General features: G+C 43.2%; 1 protein-coding gene across 3 annotated transcripts in view; it reads left to right on the forward strand.

Annotated features, from left to right (window-relative positions):
• The window catches only part of KCNQ5 (potassium voltage-gated channel subfamily Q member 5), a 612,868-nt gene that overhangs the window by 391,976 nt on the left and 194,632 nt on the right, over window positions 1–26,260 (forward strand). For all 3 annotated transcript variants that reach the window (XM_055433895.2, XM_055433894.2, XM_055433896.2), the window contains exon 2: window positions 12,912–13,002. In XM_055433895.2, coding sequence (XP_055289870.1) covers window positions 12,912–13,002 — 91 coding nt within the window. The remainder of the gene's footprint in view (window positions 1–12,911; window positions 13,003–26,260) is intronic.

The following is a 26,260-nucleotide window of genomic DNA, read 5'->3' on the forward strand; positions in this document are numbered from 1 at the left end:
GAAGAGGAAATAATATATTTTCTCCCTAGACTTTGCAGGTGATAGTTCTGAGTCCCTGCCAGCCTCGTGCATTCTGAAGGGCCTCAGAATCATAAGCACTTCTGGCTCTTCATTAGTACAGCCTTCCTGCCACTGGTATCAGAATAGAAGCAGAAACAACTAAACTTTACATTGAGGAAGATAGTAGGGCTTCTTTAGTGCATCACTGTCACTTTTCTGATGGAAAAACTGAGATATATTTCCATTTTAAGATAAAAGATGGACGCCTATGAAAACTGAAGATTTGGAGTAAAATGGTCAACTATTAACCACTTTCATTTTTTTTATTTTCCATCACCACTTAATATGTATTAGTTTCAATTACACACCTGAAACAATAACAACAGGATTAAAGTAAACATATCTAGAATTGTCAGTGAAGGATATAATATTAAATTAGATACAGTCACATTCTGTCTCACTTTTAGTGTTTGTAGCTTTTTTTGGTTTTCTCCATTGGAGTATAATTGCCTTACAATATTATATTAATTTCAGGTGTACAACATAGTGAATCAATGTTTTTATACACTGCAAAATGATCACCATGTATGTTTAATTACCATTTGTCACTGTACAATTATTACAGTATTATCAACTATATTCCAAATGTTGTACATCACATCCATGGTTTATTTATTTCACAACTGCAAGTTTATACCTCTTAATCTCCCTCACCTGTTTCATTCATTACCCCAGTTCCTCCTCTCTGACAAACCACTAGTCTGTTCTCTATATCTGAGTCTATTTCTGTATTTTTTATTAGTTTTAGTCCAACTATAAATGAAATTTTACAATACTTATCTTTCTCCACCTCACTTATTTCACTTAGTGTAATATTTTATAGGTCCATCCCTTTAGTCAAAGTGGCAAGAATGCATGCCTTTTGTGGCTGAATAATATTCCGTTGTATATGTGTTTGTTGTTGTTGTTCAGTCACTAAGTCGTGTGCGACTCTTTGCAACTCCATGGACTGCATCATGCCAGGCTTCCCTATCCTTCACTGTCTCCCGGAGTTTGCTCAAACCCATGTCCGTCGCGTCAGTGATGCCATCCCGCCATCTCACCCTCTGTCACCCCTTCTCCCCCTGCCCTCAGTCTTTCCCAGCATCAGGGTCTTTTCCCATGAGTCAGTTCATCCCATCAGGTGGCCAGTTAGCTACCAGGCCCTGCACTGTCAGTGACTGCTGGTCCCCTAGTTGGCAGGGCCAGATCCCTCCATGACTGACTGTGGGGACCGGCAAACCCAGCTTCGGTTCTGGCCTGCTAGAAGGCAGGTAAGCCCCCAGTGCTAATAGGCTGGAAGAAAAACTCTAATGGGTGTGTGCCTGCATCAGTGTCCTTATGATAAAATGAGCTCCCCAGAATGGCTGCTTGCAGCATCTCTGTCACCAGGGGGAGTCCCACTTGCCTCCTGCCTCTCTAGGCGTTGCTCTGAGATGAGCAAGCAGCTATGACTTAGGCTTCTTTCAGATTACTGCCTCTGAACTTGGACTCGGAGCTTGTGAGAGATTCTACACTCCCTTTAAGAGTGGAGGCTCTGTTTCCTACAGTCCTCTGGCTGTCTTGTGCCTAAGCCCCGCTGGCCTTTAATGTTCGGTGTTCTGGGGGCCTGTCTTTCCAGTGCAAGGTTCCTGAGATTGGGAGCCCAACGTGGGATTCAGAACCTCTGTAACTGTGGTCTTCCTGTTTGTTGGCCGTCTACCCAGGGGTGTGGGTCTTGCCTAAACAGTGCCTCTGCCCCTCCTACCCATCTCCCATCTCGTGGTTTTTTTCTTTACATCTTTAGTTGTGGGAAATCTTTTCTGCTAATCTTCAGGTGGTTCTTGTGGAGAGTCGCTGTGTAAACCGCTGTAATCTTGGTGTGCCCATGGGGGAAGGTGAACTCAGGGTCTTCCTGCTCCACCATTTTGACCACACTCACCTAAGTTTTGTTTATCATATATGTGGAATCACCAACTTCAATGCTTTGTAAACAAACAAAAAATATTCTTGATGTTTACTTACACAGAAACAGAAAGAAAAAGCAGAGATGTTTACTTACTTAGCAGCCCCAGAGGAGTGTCTATAGTGTTTACAACTGATTGCAAATATATTTTTAGAGGTGGGAATGTTCTGTACAGTCTGTCCACTACTTTGCAACTTTGCTCCATAAACTCTTTTTGTTTTGTTCCATAAACTCTTCAGCAGCTCCACTCAGTATAATGCTGGCTTTCAGCTTCCTTTCAGCCTGGGTCCCCAAGAGCCTCAAGAGCCATTGTAGGCCAGTCCCAAAAGAAAAAGGTATCTTCCTTACCCCTTGGGGAGGTACTTACATGTGTAGCAGTTTCAAAGTTTATGGTTATTACTCTCTGGAAACATCTGTCTGCTGGGTTTAGTTTTTCCTGATGTTGTACTACATCATAAAGTCTACTGCCAAGGGAACTTAACTTGCAAAGATTTTGTTTTCTGCTAGTTTAGTCACTTTACTACTTTATTTCTGTAGGCCAAATAGACTAGAGAAAATCAGTAGCAATTCCCCACTCCCTGGCCCCCACAGAATAACCTGACTCCATTGGTTGAAACTTTTTATTCTGCAAAGCTTAGTACTCTCATTTCATGGGAAGTGATGGGTCTTCTTGGCTTATGTGTAACAAAGAGTTGCACTGAGATTTCCCATGTAATGTGATTGCTCTCAGGAAACCTTTCAAGGAAAGTCTATTTTTAAAGTAAGTGGATCATATGGGTCTAATCAGTTGAAAGAAACCAAATTCATAATTGATTTTTTATTATCAAATATAGTACTTTAAAATAGCTTTTTGCTTGCAGGGAAAAATAACTTTAAAGCCTATTTTTATCCCCTTTTACTTTGTTCCCAGTAAAAATATTTAAGTTACTTCAGAATTTCTGTTATTCATTTTCAGATAATGTAATGGCTATTATCATATATTCATAGAAAATTGCAATAATTAAGTTATTATTTGCCTAATAAATTGACCATTTCTTTTATGGAAAAATCATTCAGGCCAGACAACTATTGTCAAACATCGTTTAACATATGTTTTCAACCTTTGCCATAGCTCACTTTCTTGCATAAACAGACCTTTTGAAACAAAGCATGGAAAATTTAATTCACATGGGTGCATATTATCAAAACTATTAGTCTGGATTATTTTCCATGATGTCAGCACCAAAATTACCTCTTGAAAAGATGCCTTTGAAAGCAACATTCACATAGATTGTACAATGTTGTCTCTTTCTTAACCTTTGCAAACAACTTTTACTTCATTCACAACTGTAATTAGCATGTTATTCTTCCAAGGCCCCTTCAACTGCATGTGGCCCGTTCATCAGCATGGCAACCTGGCCTGTAGTTCTTGGAGCTCATTTTAAGGGTGAATCTCTGTCTAGTCAATTCCACCAAGGTTCCTTCCCACATACAGATGGCAGCCCAGCAGCTTCTCAGTGCTGCCACCGGTTAATTTAGGGCAGCCTCAAGTCCTTTCCAGAAGCTGGGGTAATGAGCAACTGGACACCGAAGTCCAGCTGTCCACAGCTGCTGTGTGTCAGGAAGCCACTGCGACTAGTGAGCCTGGGGAAGGTGGTCACAGAGGTTCCACCCCAACAGTCATGTGGTCACTCACGTGGGCTCGCCTAGTCACCCCATGAGGTGACCTGAGCCCCTCAGGCCCCGCTGGGCATTGCTGCATGTGAGACATTTGCAGATGTCTTCCTTTACAAGCAGACGTTTTAGATAATCAGTCACTTTAATTCTTTTCATGATTTTATCCTTGTTAAAACTGGTAGAAATTGTGTAGCAATTGTGTGTCAATGGGATGCTCAGTTGGCATTTTTAACTCAATTTGGTGTTTATATACTTGGTTGTTAGGTTAAAACACACAAACTCTGAGTTTGATGCGGCCTCAATTAGTCTTTAAAGCGTACTCTTGCCTGGAAAATCCCATGGATGGAGGAGCCTGGTAGGCTGCAGTCCGTGGGGTCGCTATGGGTCGGACAGGACTGACCGACTTCACTTTCACTTTTCACTTTCACACATTGGAGAGGGAAATGGCAACCCACTCCAGTGTTCTTGCCTGGAGAATCCCAGGGATGGGGGAGCCTGGTGGGCTTCCGTCTATGGGGTCACACAGAGTCGGACACGACTGAAGTGACTTAGCAGCAGCAGGGGAAAAGCAGTGAGGTGTATGGACTGGGGGCTGGGCAGGGACCAGCTGCCACGTGACTGACTGACTCAGAAGCTGCAGCATGCGGAAGGATGTAGTTCCGTTATTACTCCCATTATTACATTACACACGATGCTTGCAGAAAATAGAACGGAAACAGACCTGCCCAGAGGGTCCCTCTTGGAAAATGGCGGAATTAATGTTCCGGTAGGGATCTTAAAACCCCAACAAAGGAGTTTGGATGTGACAGCGAGAGAAAGGAACCTTACCTTTTAAGACGCAAAATTGGCGTAATAAAAGCAGGCCTGCGCCAGGCTGAATTCCAAGTGCGCCGCTGCTTCGGCTTGATGCTTCAGGGCTATCACTTGTGAAATTCAAATGTTAACCTTCTTAATAAGACCTTCCTGGGCACTCTGTCCAAACTTTATCTCCACCCTGTCCTCCCCTGCTCGTGTAGGAGTTTTCTACCTCCTTAGCAGTTATCACTCTCTAACATTATATACGTTTTATTTGTTGACACTCTTTGCAACCCAGTTATCCTACAACAAAGATTTTTGTCGATTTTATTCACTGCTGCGCCTTCGGCACCAAGAACGCTGCTTGGTACATGGCAGATTCTGAGTAATATGTGTTGTATGAGTAAATGAATTTACTAGTACCTTCACTGGACCTGATTCTAGTTACTGGTTAGTGGTTAGTAGCAAATCAGAGAGAGAAGGTTCCTGCCTTCGTGGAGCTTACTTTCTTGCAGAAGAGACTAAAATAAACAAGCAAGTAAGAATTCCAGTTGATGTTATTTGCAGAAGAAAATGGAACAGGGAAACAGTATCAAATATCAAATAGAATATCCTCCTGTTTCATGCATTAATATATGACAGTAGGAAGACTGGTTTTGTTTTTTATTTTTAATTCATTGTTTCTTAACTGTCTACACTGGTTTTCAGTCTCAGTGGTGTCTCCTGGAAAGGACTCAGAAACAGAGCTTGCCGAGGCAAGGACCTGACTGATAGATTTGTGAATTGCAGCCTCGGGCCCTTTAGGAAACAGTGTTCTGTTTCCTCTGAAGACAAGCAGGGTGCATTTGGGGATTCTTCGAGTAGGGAGTTGGTAGTTCATGTTAGGAATAAATGAATCAAGATTAACATAATAAAATGTAAAAGTAGTAAATGTAAGCTTTTCAGAAATTTAAGTGAGAGAAATTTAGATTTAGTTTACATTAAGTTAAATTTGAACCAGTGATGTCATTTTCTTCTTTAAAAAGAGTATAACTTTAGGCGGCATTAATATTTCTATTTCAAGGAAAGAGAAGTTACAGACAAAATGATATCTTTATGAAGTATACCCCAGATACCCTGCATCATCCAGAAAGTACTCAAGGCTGCTAACAAAACACATATGGTATAAGTGGATAAAAATAAGTGAAGGTCTGTGGTCCCACTAAACTGAAGGCCCTGTTAAGCACAGACCATGCCAAAGTTCGCAGTGCCAGTAAATATCCAGTGACTGAAGTAATACAGTAAAGGTAAGACAATGATAGGATAATTTAAAGAAGTCGGGAGTGACATTAATCCTTAAACATTTGCCAGAAGGATCTGTGCCATTATTACCGAGTCACAAATTCACGGCCAAGCTTCCTAGCAGCCAAGGCAAGGAGACAAATACATTAAAAGATCACTGCCTTCATAAAATAAAACCTCAGCATTTTCCCCAGAAGCAATAGATGATGCTCGATGGATCATGGGATTTCACTTGTCTTCAAAACACAAGCCTTACAGAGTTTTCTCACCTTTAAAGACAACAAACCACCTTTAAAGACACCAAACCACCTTTAAAGACACCAAAAATGTATTTAATTTCCATCGTTTTGCAATGAAAGTTAGGGCATGTGGTGGATAGATTTCATGTGCAAAATGCCCTTTTATGGAAAAATTATACAAGAAGGACATTTTGCAAAGTGCCAAGTTTAGAAATAAAGGCAAATTTAGGATGCCGAAAGAAAAAAAAACTGGGCTTCAGTTTCCTTAGGCAGATTTCTCAGATTTCTTTCCAGATTTCTCAGGCAGCACTTCCTCAGGCAAGTGCGGTGGCAGCCGGCGGGTCGTCTGTGGTCACTGATGCTGGCATGCGCTCTGGTTTCCGTGATTCACTGTGCATCGTGAGGTCTTTCCTCAGATACACACTCTATTAAAGCAGCACTGAGAAATTCATGAGAAATCAGAGGCAGGGTTGAATTGCCTTCGGAAGTTTCTTCTAAAGAACTGTTTACTTTGAAAACTTCCTATCTACTTCCTGCTGCCATTTTTTATTTTAATTCCTCAATTCGAGTCCTTTTCAGTCATATATGATCACCCCAGAACTTTCCTAAATAGTTGACTCACATGGACAGTTACGCGTGGAAAGCCCATTGTCCCCCAAAACCCTTGCCAAGAGCACCTTCCAGGTGGGAGCGTGTGGCTGCTGCACCCTCAGAAGCCGGTGCTGAGAGTCTGCCTGCTGCCTGAGCTCAGCTGCCTCGGCGCGCGCTGTCTCCATCAGCCTCTCTTCTCCTCCACCTCATCGTTTACCGCGGCTCCTGGGGGTCTGCGGTGTGTGTTTGTGTGAACGATGTTGCATAACTTGCTTTATTTTCCCATCATTTTAATTCTTCCCAAATGAACCCCTGCTCAAAACATGAACTGGTTTCCCACGACACTTCCTCATCTGTTCCACAGGCACCCACATTATTTCCAAGCAGACCCTTCCAAAGTAAGAGGAGCCTGGCGGGTTATAGTCCACAGGGTGGTGAAGAGTCAGATACGACTTAAGGGACTGAGTGTGCACGCACCCAAGTAAATCTGACAAACTGGGTCTTAATCAGCCCACAAAAGCTGATGGTAGTTTTCTGGGATAAACATAGAGGCCTTTCAACTGACAATATTTTGTATCATAAATACCCTTCTTTTCCTCTTATAATAATCTCTGCGTTCTAAAGGACAGAAAGTCCACATCAAAGTGAATTTCCTCAGAAACAAGATATAAATGGTAGCTTCAGGCAAAGTAAAAGCCAATAGTTGTTACAGAATGATTTTCTAGGAATACAGATTTTATGATATCGCAGGATTAATTCTAAGAGAAAGAATATTCATATTTTTTCAAAATTACTTTAAAACCTACCTGTAAGGGGAAAATAAACAATTAGGACTAAATACATGAAAATAAATATCTAAAATGCTCTAGGATTAAAAAAAAAGAAACATTACCTGAGTAAGTTGGTGACCCATGCCTAACAGGTCATTTTCCACTCCCCATCCCCTGACTCATCTCCTACCACAGGCTTCTAATTTTTGTGTGTCATGAACCTTCAGCAGTCTGGTAAAATCTGTGAGCTTTTCCTCAGAATAATGTTTTAAATGGATAAAATACAGGTGATTACAAAAGAAAAAAATTAAATTTGAAATGCTATTATTAAAATATTAAAGTTTCTGATAGAATTATACATATGCTTCTTTATTGATGAGGTAAAAAAAAAAAAATCAATTCCCAGCAGGGGGTCTAATAACTACCGTAATCTTGAAATAGTGATGAGGAAAAATCAACATTTAAGATGAAACACAAGTGGTTCATCTGCAACTGTAGAATGAGGTCTGAAAATATCTGTGGATTATATGAGTGACAGAGTCACGAGTCCTGCTGATATCATCATGGTTTTTAGTCCTGATGATACCATATGGTTTTTTGCCATGATTCCTGACAAAGATATGATTTTTCGAATCCGCATTCACCCCTCCCTGAAATTCTACCTACAGACCCCTTGGGGGCTTGTATACCCTAGCTAAAGACACCCCAGGTCCAGTGACTCTTTCCTCTGCTCCCACTTGTATTCAGCCTGCAGAGAGGTGGAGTAGGGTGGCTGTCAGACTGCACACGGGTGTGTGGGACCTTCAGGAGCAGTGAGATCAACAGAGCCACACTCAGAACCAGCAGTGCAGGCAGTCCCCCGGGGCTGTTGTCGTCAGCCCAGTGCTTCTCCAGCCAAGGGCGCCGTCTCTGGCAGGGCCACCCAGAGCCGCATCACAGCAGCCTGTGCCTGTTGCTCCCGTGACGCCACTCTCCAAGATGAGGAAGTGTCCCCAACTAGCCCGTATGCCTTTGAAACCTTCTGTGCTCATTCTGCACTTTCTGTTCATTTGCTTCCTCCCGGAGGAGGGCACTCCTGTATCTCAGCCAGACCTGTGCCCAAGATTCAGACCCACAGTTCCATGTGGGTGTCCAAGACTGGGGTTGTCTTCTCCTCAAAATCGGGTTTTCCTCCTGACTCTCCTGACTTTTCCCCTCCTGACGTGTTAAGAGCATCACCAGTAAGTGTGGATGGAGACCTCAGATTTCTCAGCCCTCACCCGCTTCCCAAACTCTACCTGCAAGGCCAAGAGTTACCAAGTGAGGGAGCTACTGCTCTCACAGCATCCCTCATTTCTGCCTCATTTCTACCAGCAAGCTCTCACCCTAACCCAAGTCACCATTACTCCTGACCCTATTTCTCAGCTAGTCAGAGACATCATAACGCACGTGGCTGCTGACTTGATCTTCCCAGAGGGCACCTCTGATGAGATGAGCTTCCTGTTCAGAAACATTCAGTGGCCTCCACTGTCTGCTGAACTAGAGGCAGACCTTGAAGTATCATCCATCATGGCCCCAGACTCCCAATTCAAGCCACCTGTCCCATCCATGCCACAAACTCAGTAACTTCTTGTTCCATGAAACAGGGAGCAGATACTTTATCTCATCCATTTTCTGGCTCGTTGACTCTCTCCTACTGTACCCTCCTTCTGGAATGTGTTTCTCCAGACACTTCTCTTGTCAAAGCCCCACCCTGCCTTCAAAGACCAGCTCCATCAGCACCCACTTTTGGAGATTTTCTTGATGTGCTTCCACAACTCCCAACTGAACAGGACACCCCACCCCCTGCCACTTCCTTTCAGGCTCTGTGATATTTCTCCTAGCATGTATCTATCTCTCTCTTCACGATGACTGTCTTGTGTGTTCCCTTTACTCACCACACTGCTCCTCAAGGATAGGGTCTATCCTCCGTCTTTCACGGAGGGTACTCAGTACCTGTTTTCAATGGAGCCGAGATGATTCCTATGTTAAAAAAAAAAAAAATGAAGTTGCAGGAATCACCTGCTTTACACTTTTCATGAACCACAAGAGAATAGCTACCTAGAAGGATTTCAGTAACTCTACCCTGTTGATTAATTAGCGAGCTTTGGTGACACCCACACAGTTGAATGGCCTAGAGCATCCCTTTCCCCAGCCACACAACCATAGTGCAGTCCAATCCTCCTGGGCCTTCAGGGCTCATTTCAGTCCTTGCCTGCTCCAAGAAGTCTTCCCAAACCCCAGGTCTGGCTTTGTAGGTGTGCCGCCTGGGCAGTCTCATGGAGCCCAGAACCTTGAAGGGTGCCACACTTGGTGTCACGCTCCATTGTCATTGCCTTGAAATTCTTCATAATCTTTAACAAAGAGTCCCCACATGTTCACTTGGCACCAACTCCACAAACTAAGTAACCAGTCCTGTGCGATTCCTCCTCTCCCGTATGCCCCTGTCTTCCCCTGCATCTTCCTTATCTTTGCAGTCATTACTCAGAATGTTCATTTACTTTTTACGCCTGTTTGCTACCCTGTATGCCTCAACAGATCATAAACTCTGCAAAGGCAAGAAAAGAAAGTCTTGTTTATTGTTATATCCCTGTGACTCAGCCTAGTATCATATGCTTAATCGGTATATGCTGATTGGACAAGTGGATGAATGGTTGAGGGAAGGAAGGAATTTGGGAATCAATAAATGTATTTGTTCATCCATAGAATTGATGCTTTTGAACTGTGGTGTTGGAGAAGACTCTTGAGAGTCCCTTGTACCGCAAGGAGATCCAACCAGTCCATTCTGAGGGAGATCGATCCTGGGTGTTCATTGGAAGGACTGATGCTAAAGCTGAAACTGCAATACTTTGGCCACCTCATGCGACGAGTTGACTCACTGGAAAAGACTCTGATGCTGGGAAAGGTTGGGGGCGGGAGGAGAAGGGGACGACCGAGAATGAGATGGCTGGATGGCATCATCGACTCTGTGGACATGAGTTTGAGTGAACTCCGGGAGTTGGTGATGGACAGGGAGGCCTGGCGTGCTGTGATTCATGGGGTCACAGAGAGTCAGACACGACTGAGCGACTGAACTGAACTGAGCCTCTTGGGCAGCCAGAGCACTGGATGTCTTTGGTTTTCTGTCTTCTGCTGGGCTCTTATAGAAATAACAGATTTCTAGTACAGAGGCTACTCTTGTTAAAAAGGAGGGTAAAATCGGCTCAAGGGAGAAAATGGGCAAAGTAGTATGAAGGAAAAAGATTAAGCAACACCACACTGTTAATGAGGAAGGCACTAGTGAAAGAGCTCGTGATATCGGTCTGTTTTGAAAATGTACATGGGGGTCATGAAGCCACGGTTGAGATGCTCTTGGAGGAGACGGTGTCATAGTGACTGAGTTCTCTCCTGCTTGCTTCTCTGCATGTTTTCTGCCCACCCTGGACTCAGGAGGCATCTATAGGTAGCAGTCACTCACCAGAGGGAAACATCTGTCACTGTCTGTATTTGATGCCATATCATCCTCCCAACTACTTGAATCATCCCTGGGTTTCACTTGAACTCATGAAGGATGAGTACTTCGAGGTGTAGGTGTGCTGGAATTTGATTTCTAGTTTACAATCCCCAGTCTGTTAGGGCCAATTTAAAGTAGAATTGAAAGAATTCTGAATCACGAAGTACATGAGTCAAAAGTATGATGAGTGGTTATTAACTCAGATACCAAGTTTTCTCCCCAGTAGTGTTCTTCCCTGAAGTCCTTCTTGAAGGCTTCTGCTATTCAGAATGGTAACTACTTCCCTCTCAGCGGGAAGAGAGAGAGAAGTCCCCCCACCCCCAACTCCAAGAGCCTTGCCAGACCATCACTGCTATCCTCCCTGCTTCTCAGCAACACTGCATGGTGACTCCAGGACAGACAGTGCTCTAACCCTCTTCCTGCTAAATAACCTGGGATGACTCACAAAGTGTTCCTAATTCTCAGTTTTCATGTCTACAAAACAGGAACGATGAGATTTCTACTCCATAAATCTGAGAGGATAATGTGGAAAGTACATGTGAAAGGGATTTAGCACAGTGTCTCGCTTATAGGAAACCCTCTGAATGTGAGTAATTATCAGCAGACCCACTTCGCTTCTGCACCGAAATGGATATATAGACTTAAGGAATGCTTGGGATCAATCAGGAGTCAGCAAATTTTCCTCTAAAGGCTAGAGAGTAAATATTCCAGCCTCGTGCTTAGAACACAAATCTCAGTTCTGCAGTTTTGCATGAATGCAGCCATAGGCAATACACAAGTGAATGAGTGTGGCTGTGTGCCAATAAAACTTTATTTACAAAAACAGGCATTAGGGGCCAGATTTGTCCCCTGTCCATAAGTCACCAATCCCTGGCTTTGAACTCTTGGGAGCCCAGTCAATTGTAATAGAAAGACAGGCAGAATTGTCAGAGGAAGTCAAGAGGGGGCAAAGGCTAGATCCACGTGATGCTAAAGAACACAGAGCTGATGTTTTAAAGGAGATTGTTGAGTAAGAGATGAAATTATGCAAGTCAGCCTCTAGAATACAAAGAAATATTCCAGATTGCTATTATGTAGCAGTATTTTATGTTATCATTGCCTCATAAGTAGAAGGCAATACTTGGAAGCAGTTTTAATTTTGTTTCTTCACCACAATAAGTTACAAGGAGAATCAGCATCCTTGCAGTCTCTTATAATATTGTTAAAAGTTACAGGTCAGTGTTTTCTGAAAACCACAATTGGGCAATATAGCTATTTATAATCAAATTATTTTCAAAGAGAAAAAAGTATGACTTAGAGCAAGTAGCTCAGCTATTGGGATTTTGTTTTCTTTTTTTAATTTCAGGATAAGTAAATTTTCAACATTAAAACCAAGCCTGCCTGTTTTATTAGACGTTTACTTTGGGAACTTAATTTCCCACCCTGGGGCCCCAGAGGTTCAGTATTTCTAGGAATAAAAATGCCTGCAAATTGACTGGTAGACTGTCACCACAGCACAGATGAAGCTGGGCAGGAGAACATTTCTGTAAGGGTTTGACCGGAAAGGAATGGAAAGCATGTGGGTAGCAGAAGTCACCTTCTGTTCTTATTATTAAAATAAAGAAATGACAAAGGAGAATTGGACTCTAAAAAGGAGCCAATGGCTTAGTAACCACTCAGAACGCTTGACAATTCACCAAAGCTGCCAAACGGGAGAGTGAGTCTTCTGCTTTGACAGCAGAGTGGCTACAGTTTGTGCTCCAAACAGGAAAGCAAAACACACTTCTGGGCCTTTCAGGACGCCTGCTCAGGAGAGCTCTTTGTAGGAAATTTACAGATTCCTAGCCAAGGGAGGACATTTAAGCATAGCACACAACACACACACACATCCTCCTCATCAATAAAGTTACAAAGGAGCCCCACGTGCATTAGACCTCACATTGTACTTTGATATTTAAAATGGCTAGCCGCTTTTAGAGCTTTTACAATTTAATCGATGTCAATTCAAATGGGTCTTGTGCCTTTATCCATTGAAAATAAGAAATTAAGTCTGTCATCCTAAGGCCAGGTTCTCATCAGATTTCTCTTATTTTGTTGTTTTACAGTTTTCTCCTCGTCTTTGGTTGCTTGATTTTGTCAGTGTTTTCCACCATCCCTGAGCACACCAAATTGGCTTCAAGTTGCCTCTTGATTCTGGTAAGTGAAACATAAAAACAAACATGTACACAAAGTTTGCATAATATGTGAACTGTCTATAATGTTTATGCAATGCATTTTTGTCCCATGAAAAGTTCTTTCTAGAAAAAAAAAAAAGAGTTTCTGAGTAGTATAAAAGTCTCAAAGGTCACTGAAATGTTTGCCCACTGTTTTAATCTTTAGTCAGTCCTCTAGAATACATGGAAATATTCCAGATTGCTGTTATGTAGCAGTATCTTATGTGATTGTTGCCTCCTAAGAAGAAGGCAATACTTGGAAGCAGCTTTAATTATGTTTCTCCACCACAATAAATTACAAGGAGAATCAGCATCCATGCAGTCTCTCATAATATTGTTAAAAGTTGCAGGTTAGACAGTGTTTCCCAATAACCACAATTTGGCGATATAGCTGATAATTGGCCAAGAACCGTTAGAATATAGCACCTCATAAGGAAACAGAAGGCTTCATGCTCTTTTCAACCAACAGACTGTATTATGAGTTTTGCTGCTAATGCAGTTACCTGGTGAGAAATTCTGCAGTTTGGTCTGTTTCCATTATGCTGTCAATCCTCAACCAGAGAGAATTGCTCAGTTCATTTTAAAATGGAAAACTACCACAAGATATTTTAGTCTGAATTATTCTGGGCCTTTTCAGCTCTTATCCGTTCTATTACAACTGAACTATAGTACCGTATACTTGAATCACAGCTGACTGAAAGTTTGGTTCGTTTACCTTCATTTTGACCTACTCATCATGTCCCAGAGTATCAGACTTGACAGACTCAGAACTATCTGAATGAGCAAACAACTTACTTTTTCATAAAATTTGGTGGGCTAGAGAGGGAAAGAGAGAAAGTGGAGGGTGGAGTAAGATGACTGTGTGCCTTAATAAACAGAAATTGGTTATGCACAGCAATGAACATTTTATAAAGGAGAGTATTCTTACCTTGAAGGCAGGAAGTGAGAGGTGTCAGCTCATATAACCTGGAGAGCTGCTTTCTTCCTTGCTGTGTCAGAGACTGGTTTGTGCGTGGAGTTACCAAGACTTCATCCAGACTCCATCCTACATGAAGGAGAAATCACTTTCGAACCTGGAACGTATCTTTTCTAATTTGTTTCCATACAAATTGTACTCAGCAATATATTGTTAACCTCAAGGTTACTATTTCAAAGCCCAGGCAGACAACAAACAGACTAAAGAGCCCACTGGGGATTTGTTCCATTTCCAGGGTTCCACCGGGGTAGAACGTGGGCCTTTAGGCTCATACACCAAATGATCTGAGCAATTCACCCTTGCTGAAGAGTTTCTAAATAGTTCAAAGAAGCCTATGTTATTAAAAAGGCAAAAGCTGGTTAATATCATGATTTTTATTTTTTCAATTAATTTATTTTAATTGGAGGCTAATTACTTTACAATATTGTATTGGTTTTGCCATACATTGACATGAATCCGCCCCGGGTGTACATGTGTTCATAATTTCTAAAATTTCCTGAGCAGTAGACAACAAGAGTTCAGTAACAAAAGTATATGTGAGTATATGAAAATGTAGATGTTTTACACCTCTCATTGTTTTTTGCCAGTTTTATTGAGATGTATTGACATATATTGTGTAAACTGAAGTATATAGTGTGATGATTTTATATATATATATATATTGCAAAATGACTACCACAGTAAACTTAGTTAACACTTCATCACTTCACAGGGTTACCATTGTGTGTGTGTGTGTGTGTGTGTGTGTGTGTGTGTGTGTGATGAGAATGCTTAAGGTCTACTCCTTTATCAACATTCAAATATACAGTAGAGCATATTACCGACAGTTACCACGCTGCGCATTAGACCCTCAGAGCTCATTTGTCTCGTAATAGGGAGCTCATATCCTTTGAGCATCTTCATCCATTTCCCCCACCCCACCTGCACAATCACCAGGCTCCTCTGTTCAGGGTTTTTCTATTTTTCGAACCCACGTGTGAGTGAGATCATGCCATATTCTCTGTCTCACTTATTTCACTTAGCATAAGAACAATCCATGCTGTCACAAATGGCAAGATTTCTTTTTATGGCTGAATATTGTTCCATTTTGCATGTGTGTGTGTCATGGGTAGATAGTTTCCGTGTCTTGGCTGTTGTGAATAGTGCTGCAATGAATATGGGGGTGCAGAGGTCTCTTTGAGATCTTAATTCCATTTCCTTCAGATAAATTCTCAGGAGTAGGATTGCTGGATCATATGGTAATTCTGGTTTTGGTTTTATAAGGAAACGTCACACTGGTTTTCACAGTGGCTGCACCAATTTTACATTCCCGCCAACCAGCTGTGTAGGAGGGCTCCCTTTGCTCCATATTCCCCTCAGAACGTATCCCTTGATTTTTAATTTGGCCGTTCTCACAGGTGCGAGGTGAGATCTTATTGTGATTTTGATTCGCATTTCCCTGATGATTAGTGATGCCTTTTTGTGTACCCATTGGCCATGGGTAAGTCTTCTTTTATCCCTCAGTCTTTTTTTTCCCTCTAATTTCCTTGTTTTTAATCAAGTCTATTAAGATACAATTTATACAGAATAATCATCATTCATTCTAAGTGTCTCCTTTCATGACTTTTGACAAATACCTATTGTCTGTCACGTGTATTAGTTTCTTAGGGCTGTATAACAAAGTATGTCGTATATATGAAATTATATATATCATTGTTTTGAGTGAAAGAATGAGGTATTATACAGAGTCTTGTGTTTGTCTTCTCATACTCAACATGATAGTTTTGATATGCATTTGTATATTTTTAATTGAAATATAGTTGATTTACAGTGTTGTGTTAGTTCTGGTGTATAGCAAAGTGCTTCCAATTATATTTTTTCCTATATTCTCTTCTTCTGTGGTTTATTACAGGGTGTTGAATATAGTTCCCTGTGCAATGCAACAAGTAGGACTTTGTTGTTTATTTTGTATATGGTAGTTGGTATCTGCTGATCCCAAACTCCTAATCTATTCTGCTCCCCACTCCCCATCTCCTTTGATAGCCATAAGTTTGTTTTCTATGTCTCTGAGTCTGTTTCTGTTTTGTAAATAAGTTCATTTATATCATATTTTAGATTACACATATAAGCAATATCATATGATATTTCTCTGACTTCACTTAGTATGATAATCTCTGAGTGCATCTATTTTGCTGCAAATGACATTGCTTCATTCTTTTTTATGGTTATACTATTTCATTATATACATGAACCACATCTTTATCCATTCATGTGTTAATGGACACTTAGGTTGCTTCCATATCTTGCCTATTGTAAATTGTGCTGCCATCAACATTAAGGAGCATGTATCTTTTGAATTACGTTTTTCTCCATATATATGCTCAGGAGTGAGATTGCTGAATCATATGGTAGTTCTAGTTTTAGTGTTTTAAGGAACCTCCATACTGTTTTCCGTAATGGCTGCACCAATTTACATTCCCACCAAGAGTGTAGGAGTATCCTTCAGTCTCAAATGCCTGTAGCTCTAACAAAGTTGAAACCAGTCCTTTTATGTACATGTGGCCTTTGTATTAAGCAGTGTTGTACATGCTGCAGATGGATAGTCTCTGAAAGCTGTTGCTACTTGGCTTTCCGTAGGTCTCCTCTTTTTGTGCTCTAGTGATAAACTGTCAAGGTATACTTAAACAGAAGTATAATCTTAAAACCTACCTGAAAATAATTGGTCTGTGTTTCAGGTCTAAGCTTTTACTGATGTTATTCTTTTCATCAGTGTTTTCTCCAAAGACTATGCTTTATTTGAACAAAAATATCAAATATGACCTTTGCTTTTTTTATTTTTATTTAGTAATAATTGGAAAAGCATACATATAATAATTCTTTTCACAGTTAGTTAACATAGTATATTATAAAAGTTCAGTCAATTGTAGAATACTGAAAAAAGGCAAGAGAAATCTTAATTACTTGGAGAATTTTGTATTTATTCTTATTGCATGTATTTTTAAAACAATTAATCTGATTTCAAAGTCTGTCTACCCTCTGAATATCTAATCAAACAGAATTCATAGAACACAATTCTGACTGGCAATGTTTTTAGTTCCCAAGATGATGCATGTCTGAAGAATTGCCATCCAAATTTTATTAGGAATGTGTTTAAATGTTTGCAAAAATTTATAATAAAGTCACTTTTTTACATTTTTGGTCACAAATACAACACCAAAGGAGTAAATTTAGAAGACATATATAAACCACACGTCACAACTGTGTTTTTTCCATAACTCTGTCTGATTTTTTTTAACATTTCAGTAGATATACCCACATTCCAAATCTATTTCTGGCAAGTAAAAGACATTCACACATCTGATAAGGAGCACCTTTAGGCAAACTGGTCCCTAGACAAGCATCCCATGGCCCTTCTTGACCCTCACACTTTTCCTCCATTTCCTTGAGAGCCCCAGCAAGTTAGACAGGCCACAGCCTCCTCATCTCCCGGGGTCCCCTCAGAGTACTCCGCTCTGTCCCCAACCCCAAGGGGAGAATCTGGGCGTTGTCATCCAGAACTGCACTCCCCTGCCGCGTGTAAACCTGTAACTTACTGGCCTTGGTTACAAGCCAAATGGGGACCACGGAGCCCAGAATGAAGAGTGTGACGTAGACTCTGGAGTCGGGACTCTAAATTCCACTGCTAACACTTTTTAGCTGAGTAATTTTAGGGAGCCTCTTCTCTCTGCCTTAGTTTCCTCGTCTGTTAAAAGTGGGTGATGACATCACCTGCTTCACAAAGCTGTTGTGAGGATTCAACCCCAGTGCTAAGCTCCGTGCAAAGAAGGCACCAAATATGATGGTCACTCCACTTCCACATGCAGTGGGGCCTGATGGGGGCCAATGAACCAGGAATATTTGAAAAGGGATGCATTGGGGAACATATCATACTTTCCTAACAGTTAAAAAAAATAAAGGATCTTTGCAAGAGTTTTCTCACCACAAACACTGTACATTACAGCAGCTCTTTACATAGACTTGTCCCTCTGACCAGAAATGACTCTGGTGCCCACTTAAGGCCTGGCTCACGTGTGCAATAACCACTTGTGTTTGGTGGTGAAGGAAACAGATTTTGAATGCTACAGTTCCCTGGTGAATGTGCCTGAGGACCATGCTTGTGGCTGTTAGAGCTCTCCCTTCACTGTCGACGGGCGAGTGGAGCAGTGTGAGGGATAGCGAGGCTCTGGGGGACAGGCTTCCTTGGCCCACGCCCAGGACAGAACCTGTGAGCTCAAGAGGACAGAGAAAAGCACTAAGCACAACAAAAAGCTGGTGCTGTTTTCCTGTGTTCTGTAAATTTTTCGCAACTGAAATGGAACTAGCATTTAACTACCTTTCACATTTCAGACCCACTGATTTCTTATTAAAGCAAAGGACGCTTTTGAAAACTTGCAGTGTGCTCATCATTCCTCCCATTTTACCGCACTAAGTGTAAGGCAGAGCTCAGGCTGCGCCCTGACCCGGCTGCCACCTTGCACTCTCCTCCCCTCAGTTGAGACCAACAGGTCAGCCCAGTGAGTCTGCCGTCGCTCATGGACACTCTGCCATCCAAGGCTTCCCTGTGGTTCCATATATGCCGAGAGTGAGTCCTGAAACCCTTTTATTTAGGTTAAGTTCATTTTTTCTTTCTTAAAGAGTCTGCTTACAAAGTTGTCACAATCGGGAGTATCCCTTCACACCACTAGCAGTGCTTTGTATCAAGAATTACAAATCCGATTTTATAATCGGATCAACAGCTTCCATCTGGGGTGCCAACAGTCCCGGCTCCTTTGTGCAGATGACCTGAGCACCTGCTGGTGAATGGAGCTCTCCTACTTTCAGTTAAACTAGTGTGGAAAGTTTTGTTCCAGTTTGCATGTTTCTGCATCTGTATCCCACCTTCTTAATAGCAATGCTGCTTGGAGCCCGTTTCCTCTCCACTGGATAACCTCTTGTCTTCCACATTAATTTTAAAGTATTCATTTTGCCCTTTAAATGTAAACTCTTCAATGTGTTGATGATTTGTACATATTTCATGTGACATCCTCCCCTGATGACCTCTCCTTTCAATAAAAATGATGAATATCGTTTGCAAAATTTTCATTGAAGGTGGCCATTTCTGAGATGGCTGACCCATAAGCAGTAAAGAGAACGTCATTGTTAGTTTTAGCAAGAAGAGAATGTCTCAGTGTATTTGCTCCTCTACCCTCCTGCTGGAGAAGGAAATGGAAACCCACTCCAGTATTCTTGCCTGGAAAATCCCATGGACGGAGGAACCTGGTAGGCTACAGTCCATGGGGTTGCAAAGAGTCGAACACCATTGAGCGACTTCACTTTCACTTTCCTCCTGCTGTGTGGGGAGGACTCCCAACCACAATGGATTGTGCTGAGCATCTGGACAAGACTCAAACACACGGTCAGAGATCCAGGCTTTCCCAAACATCTGGCTGTTTGGCACCTTCTGGATACAGCATATGCATATTTGCTGGTTGTGCTCCGTGTCGCAAAGCAAACATGAGTTTGCTGTTTCTGTGCACAATGAATCAGTTCCTGAAATGTGTACAAATCCAGTTTAGGCAGATCTAATTATATCTTCAATGCACTAGTGGAGCTGACTATTTAAAGAAAATCTGTAGTGAATCCTTTTGTAAAGTGAAGAGTCCCCTTGAAAAGCTAATAACTACATAATTCATCTGTGTTACATGTTTGTTTTCCTCTAATGTGGGTACATGTGGAGTTTGTTTTTTTTTTAATCACTGTAAACTACCCATTATATAACACTGTACTGAAGAATTAGATATGTTGCTCCCATTTCCCATCTATCCTACTGACAGAGGGAAAGTCAGCCCCAGAAACATTTACCAGTCCTTCCAAAGTAGAAAGTCTTGCACATAAAATTATGTAGATTTGATGTACAAGATGACATTGCATCTTTACATTTAAAGGCTGGCATGGACACTGTAAAACAGGATAACAACATCAGGACAAGGATCCATTCGACAGTCTTCAGTCTTCTGTGGATAGAAGATGTGAAGTGATCAAAAGTGAGGGATGAGCGATGCTCCTTTCTGTTTATCACATCCCTGTCATGTACCACAGGAAGCAAGCAGAAGATCCCAAGGAACACTGAAAACTGCAATTATTTTCCTTTGCTTGTCTTTCATCAAGGCAAACGCAAATAAGCTTTAAAATGATTCATGGAGACTAATGACCCTCATCAATCTGCTGATGACTGAAAAGAAAAAGCAGGAGCAGTTTACACCTACACTGAATCTTCACCAAGGATAATAACAGAGTAGGCGAGGCACTCTGTGAAACATACTTAGATTCAGAGGGAAGAGTTGTTCAAGTTGAGGATAATGGAATTATGCCCGATCAAGACCATGTCTCCACCCACAATTAAGGCAGCCAAGACCTTCCACGCTCCCAGTGTGAGATGTGGACGCCGAGGTCTTCACCAGGGTGTCCAGTGTGCGTCACAGACCTGCTCCACGCGGCTTTGTGTCTTGACATGATGAGCAGTCCTGAGCCTGGCTGCTCTGATGCCAGCAGCTGTGTCCTCTAATCACAGAAGCTTATTCAGCAGGAGGCGTGGTGGGGAACAAGGTGGTGTTGGAAGCACTAGAGGGCGGCTAGAAAACAGCAGAGTCCAGGAGGGGCGGCAACTTGCCTTACCATGGTCCCAGGCTTCAATAATTTCCATCGTTTGAGACCTGTTCAGACACCTCCTCCTGCGGAGAATGAACGGGCTCTTCCCTCTGACCTCCTGCAGCACCCAAGTCTGAAGCTGTGTCTTCTCCCTTCTCCAGGGATGCCAGAGTGTTTCCACAGCTCCCAGCATGGATGAGGCTTTGGGGGGAAGATCAGAGTACAGCAGTAAGCAAAGCAGCAAAATCTCTGTCCTCATGGAAAACATAGAGTAGACAAGTTAGCAAAACAAGTGTTAAAAATAACAAACAGTAGGAAAAAAGTGAATAGGTAATTATGGAGTGTTTCAATTGTGTGTTCATATAGGTCTGCCAAGAAGGGTAGACTCGCAACAGAGGCTGCAGTGAGGTGAGGCAGCCAGCCCTGCAGGGATTAGAGGAAAGAGCTTTCCAGGTGGATGGAGCGGGGAGGGTAAAAACCCAGGCAGGACCGCACCTGCTGAGCCTCAGGAGGGTAAGAGGACTAGGCCAGCTGAGGGAGAGAGTGATGTAGGCTGGGGAAACTGAGGCATCGCGGGCGCTGACTCAGCAGAAACACCTAGTAAAGCGGGATCTGGTGGCAAATTATCAAGAAATCTTCTTTGATGAGAGAAGACGGCTGATGGTTTAACTGCACAAGATTAATGTTGAAACGTTCGCGCTCTCATGGATATGGCACCAAAATTAAACCCTGATGCAGCGCCTGACTTAGAAGAACTGGGTGGAGGAGGGGAGTCACAAAGGGGCAGCCCTCTGGGAGCCGTCAGCATCGTTTGTGGAAAACCTAGTAGAAAATAACAGAAAACCTAATGGACCACAAGGCAGAAGCGAGGTCCGATAAGCCCAGGGTAGGGGTGGACTGGAACCAAGGACATGGCCCCGAGATGAATAAGAATTGCAAATCCTGTGTGGTTGGACAGGGCCCCCGCAGACAGTTGTGGGAGAACTGAGACCCTCTGCCGCTGGCAGGGCACACCCCGTTTCGGACGCTCCCTGCCTGTCCAGGCACTTCATCTGCCCCTGGTCTCCTCACCGCCTCTCTGGCTTAGACCCGCGTCTTCCTGTGACCTGTGTACCCCAGTTCTGGATGTTCCGGTTGGTCTCTGATCCTGTATAGTTCAGATTTCCAGAAATTTCCCTTGATCCTGCCTCCCTCCTGTCCTCATTGCTCCAGGCCTGATGCCTTAATTCACTGCAGTTTTAATTCAGATAAGTGTGAAGCGCTTCCTACCTTCCAGCCCAGTGACTGGAGTCCCAGACATGAGTTAGACACTACCCTGCCCTACTAGCAGACCCATTAGCAGATTCCTGTCTACAGCCTCTGACTGATAGAGGGAAAATGAAAAGCCCTGAGATCATGCGTCTATAAAGAATAAATGATGAAACTAGGAGATTTTAAAAAATGGGTTAATTTGACGTTTTTTAATACCCACTTAAGATAATTGGCTACCTGATGGGAAGAACTGACTCATTTGAAAAGACCCTGCTGCTGGGAAAGATCAAAGGCAGGAGGAGAAGGGGACGACAGAGGATGAGAAGGTTGGATGGCATCACTGACTCAATGGACATGGGTTTGAGTAAACTCTGGGAGTTAATGATGGACAGAGAAGCCTGGCGTGCTGCAGTCCATGGGGTCGCAAAGAGTCGGGCATGACTGAGTGACTGAACTGAACTGAAGATATATGGACATGAGAGAATAAACCTATCCCAAATCATTGATTTCTCATGAAAATCACAGATAATATTACCAAAAGCTACTTTCACTATAGGTCTACTGATCACCCTTATATGGGGAGTTTGGGGTTGGAACTATATAAACCCAAAGCTGGAAGCAATGAGGTGGCCCCTGTGACCATGCAACCTACATCCCATTCAGATATTGAATAATGAGTTGGAATATGGGGGTCTTCTTTCCCCTGCAGGCCTACATCAGGGGTCACAATTAAGGCAAAAAGACACATCAATGCTTTTGCAAAGTAGAGAAAAAATTTCCAAGCTGTAAATGGCCGTTTGACAAACAGCATTACAGGCTGGATTCCAGGAGAAGGCTGCAGGCCTGACTTCCTCTGGGGCTGGAAATCATAATGAATCTACAGATCATAATGGAAAATGGAAAACAGAAGTGAGACTTGCAGGTGTCACAGGCCCTCCAGCTGTGCCTTACCAGAGGCTTCAGGCGATTTGTGCTGAAAGGAGAAGCCTAGAAGCCCTCCTCCTGGGAGCTGAAGCACCTCAACAAAGATGCCCTTGGGTGGGGCCCAGACTGAGGGGAGCACCTGCCCTGGGCGGTCAGGCAGGAGGGAGGACTCACTCTGGCTCCCACTCCCCACCCCTGACTCTCCTGAACTTTATTTTCTTAAATCAGATGGAATCAAGTACTTACCGACCTCAAATGCAGCCTTCAAAGTAAAGAACAGGGACTTCCCTGGTGACTCAGTGGTAAAGAATCCTCCTCGCAATGCAGCGTATATGAGTTCAATCCCTGATCCGTGACGATCCCACATGCCACAGAGCAACTACGCCCATGCACCACTGCTTCTAAGACCATACTCCAGAGCCCGCGGGCTACAACGACTGAGCTTGCATGCTGCAACTACTGAGGCCCATGCACTTAGAGCTTGTGCTCGGCAGCAAGAGAGGCCACCACCATGAGAGCACTGTGCTCCACAACGAGAGTAGTCCCCACTCTGCGCAGCTAGAGAAAGCCTGTGCTCAGCAAGGAAGACCCAGTGCAACCAAAAAGAAAGAAAGAAAACTTAAAATTAAAAAAGGAAGAGAACAATCCCAGCCTGATCAGAGGGCATCTTGCGCACTGCGGGCAGCGGGTGGGGAGCCTCCTGCCTCTTTGGCCTCTTCGAGGTCATGATGGTAATAACTGGGGAACTCGTGACTTGATCACACATCTGTGAGTATGGGGCCCCACTTGGTCAACCCATCTGGGTCTCTCCTGCAATCTCCTTCCTCAGTCACTTTCTGGCTTTGGCCTGGGGTCCCCTGCAGTGGATAATTGTGTCCTCAGGGTCACCGTAGCCAGGCAGGGATGAGCATGCCCCCAGCTCAGGCAGGTGGTGTGTGAGCAGGTTGGGAGGCTTGTCTGTTCGTAGAGCCCAGGAAAAGGGCTGTAGGCTGGGGTCAGAAATGGGCAACATCCAGCCGGGCTGCTCAGAGGACAAATGATTCCTTAAGGCCCCTCTGCATCCTGAAGGACATCTTGACCTTAAGCTGCTCATCTATCTATTCACCCATTTATTCACCCATGGACTATTCAGTCAGTACCTCCTGGGAATGCTCTGAGCCAGAGGCACCGTCCATGTCACATGCCAGCTGTATACTTGACACTTATGGTCCCCACTCTGTCTGTCGAAGTTCCTCAAAACCGTTTTTCTACTTAAATCAAGTGGAGAGTTTTGAATATCATGCACACGCAGTTCTCTTTCTTCACAGTTCCATGATGCAAACTGCCTCAAACGCAATGATCAATTGGAGAAGGCTAGGGCAACCCATGACTTTGGTTGGCAACCCATGTCTGTGGAGAATCCCATGGACAGAGGAGCCTGGCGGGCTGTCGTCCATAGGGTCGCAGAGAGTCGGACAAGGCTGAAGCGACTCAGCACGTGATCAATTGGGTAATGATGTCAGTGTAACATGGATGTTAAAGATGAGTTTTCCTAAACAGCAGCAGCTGAAGATCCCCTGGAGTAGGAAAAGGCACCCCACTCCAGTATTCTTGCCTGGGAAATTCCATGGACAGAGGAACGTGGTGGACTATGGGATCACAGAGTTGGACACCACAGAGCATGCACCCACACACTCATGCATGAGTGTAAAGCACATTATCAGGGCTGAATGCAGCGAGCCTGGAGGAGTGCGGTCACATTGTTCTTTGTTTTGGACGCTTTCTCTGCCTTGGACGTGCCTGTAGCATGATTCTCTCCAGTCTGTGCAACCACACAAAAGAAAAGTGACCCATCTTTAGCACCATATTTTGTGAGAAGCCTGCACCTCTCTACCTGTGCCTTGTGATGCGGGGCCCTTGTCTCCAAACCCAGTGGCCTGCACCCTCCCAACACCCCCCATCAGGCTCTCTCCACACTGAGTGAGGGCCAGGACTTTCGCAGCATCTCCCTGTTAGAACTTGACATGTCTTTGTAACTGTACTGGTATCTTATTAGGATTGTTGTTTATGTTAAATCTCTTTTGAGAAAGTTCCATAGGCTCAGAGTGGTTTACCCTAGCTCTAATTTTTTTTAATTAATTCATTTTTTATTGAAGGATAATTGCTTTACAGAATTTGGCTGTTTTATGTCTTGAGAAAGAAGAATGGAACTGGAGCAATCAAGCTTCCTGACTTCAGTTCAGTTCAGTCGCTCAGTCATGTCTGACTCTCCGCGACCCCATGAATCACAGCACACCAGGCCTCCCTGTCCATCACCAACTCCCGGAGTTCATTCAAACTCATGTCCATAGCGTCGGTGATGCCATCCAGCCATCTCATTCTCTGTCGTCCCCTTCTCCTCCTGCCCCCAATCCCTCCCAGCATCAGAGTCTTTTCCAGTGAGTCAACTCTTTGCATGAGGTGGCCAAAGCATTGCAGTTTCAGCTTTAGCATCAGTCCTTCCAATGAACACCCAGGATCGATCTCCCTTAGAATGGACTGGTTGGATCTCCTTGCGGTACAAGGGACTCTCAAGAGTCTTCTCCAGCACTACAGTTCAAAAGCATCAATTCTTCGGCAATCAGGTTTCTTCACAGTCCAACTCTCACATCCATACATGACCACTGGAAAAACCATAGCCTTGACTAGATGGACCTTTGTTGGCAAAGTAATGTCTCTGATTTTTAATATACTATCTAGGTTGGTCATAACTTTCCTTCCAAGGAGTAAGAATCTTTTAATTACATGGCCGCAATCAGCATCCACAGTGATTTTGGAGCCCAAAAAAATAAAGTCTAACACTGTTTCCACTGTTTCCCCATCTATTTCCCATGACTGATGGGACCAGATGCCATGATCTTTGTTTTCTGAATGTTGAGCTTCAAGCCAACCTTTTCTCCTCTTTCACTTTCATCAAGAGGCTTTTTAGTTCCTCTGCACTTCCTGACTTCAGGTTATACTAAAAGGCGATAGTCATCAAAACAGTATGGTACTGACACAAAAACAGAAATATAGACCAATGGAACAAGATAGAAAGCCCTAGCTCTATTTTTATCATAAGGCCTAATTTTTCATGGAGCAAGGTTACCTAAAACCTGGCTTTTCATCAATGCATTTATTTTTTTAATTGATGTATAGGTGATTTACAATGTTCCATTAGTTTCAGTTCAATTCAATTCAGCTGCTCAGTCGTGTCCAGCTCTCTGCGACCCCATGGACTACAGCACGCCAGGCCTCCCTGTCCATCACCAACTCCCAGAGTTTACTGAAATTCATGTCCATCGAGTCGGTGATGCCATCCAACCTCCATCATCCCCTTCTCCTCCCGCCTTCAATCTTTCCCAGCATCAGGGTCTTTTCCAATAAGTCGGTTCTTCGCATCAGGTGGGCAAAGTATTGGAGTTTCAGTTCAGTATCAGTCCTTCCA

This window comes from Moschus berezovskii, chromosome 10 (assembly GCF_049115385.1).
Source record: "Moschus berezovskii isolate FMDL1 chromosome 10, NW_MosBer_1.0, whole genome shotgun sequence".
In the NCBI taxonomy this organism is placed as follows: Eukaryota; Metazoa; Chordata; class Mammalia; order Artiodactyla; family Moschidae; genus Moschus; species Moschus berezovskii.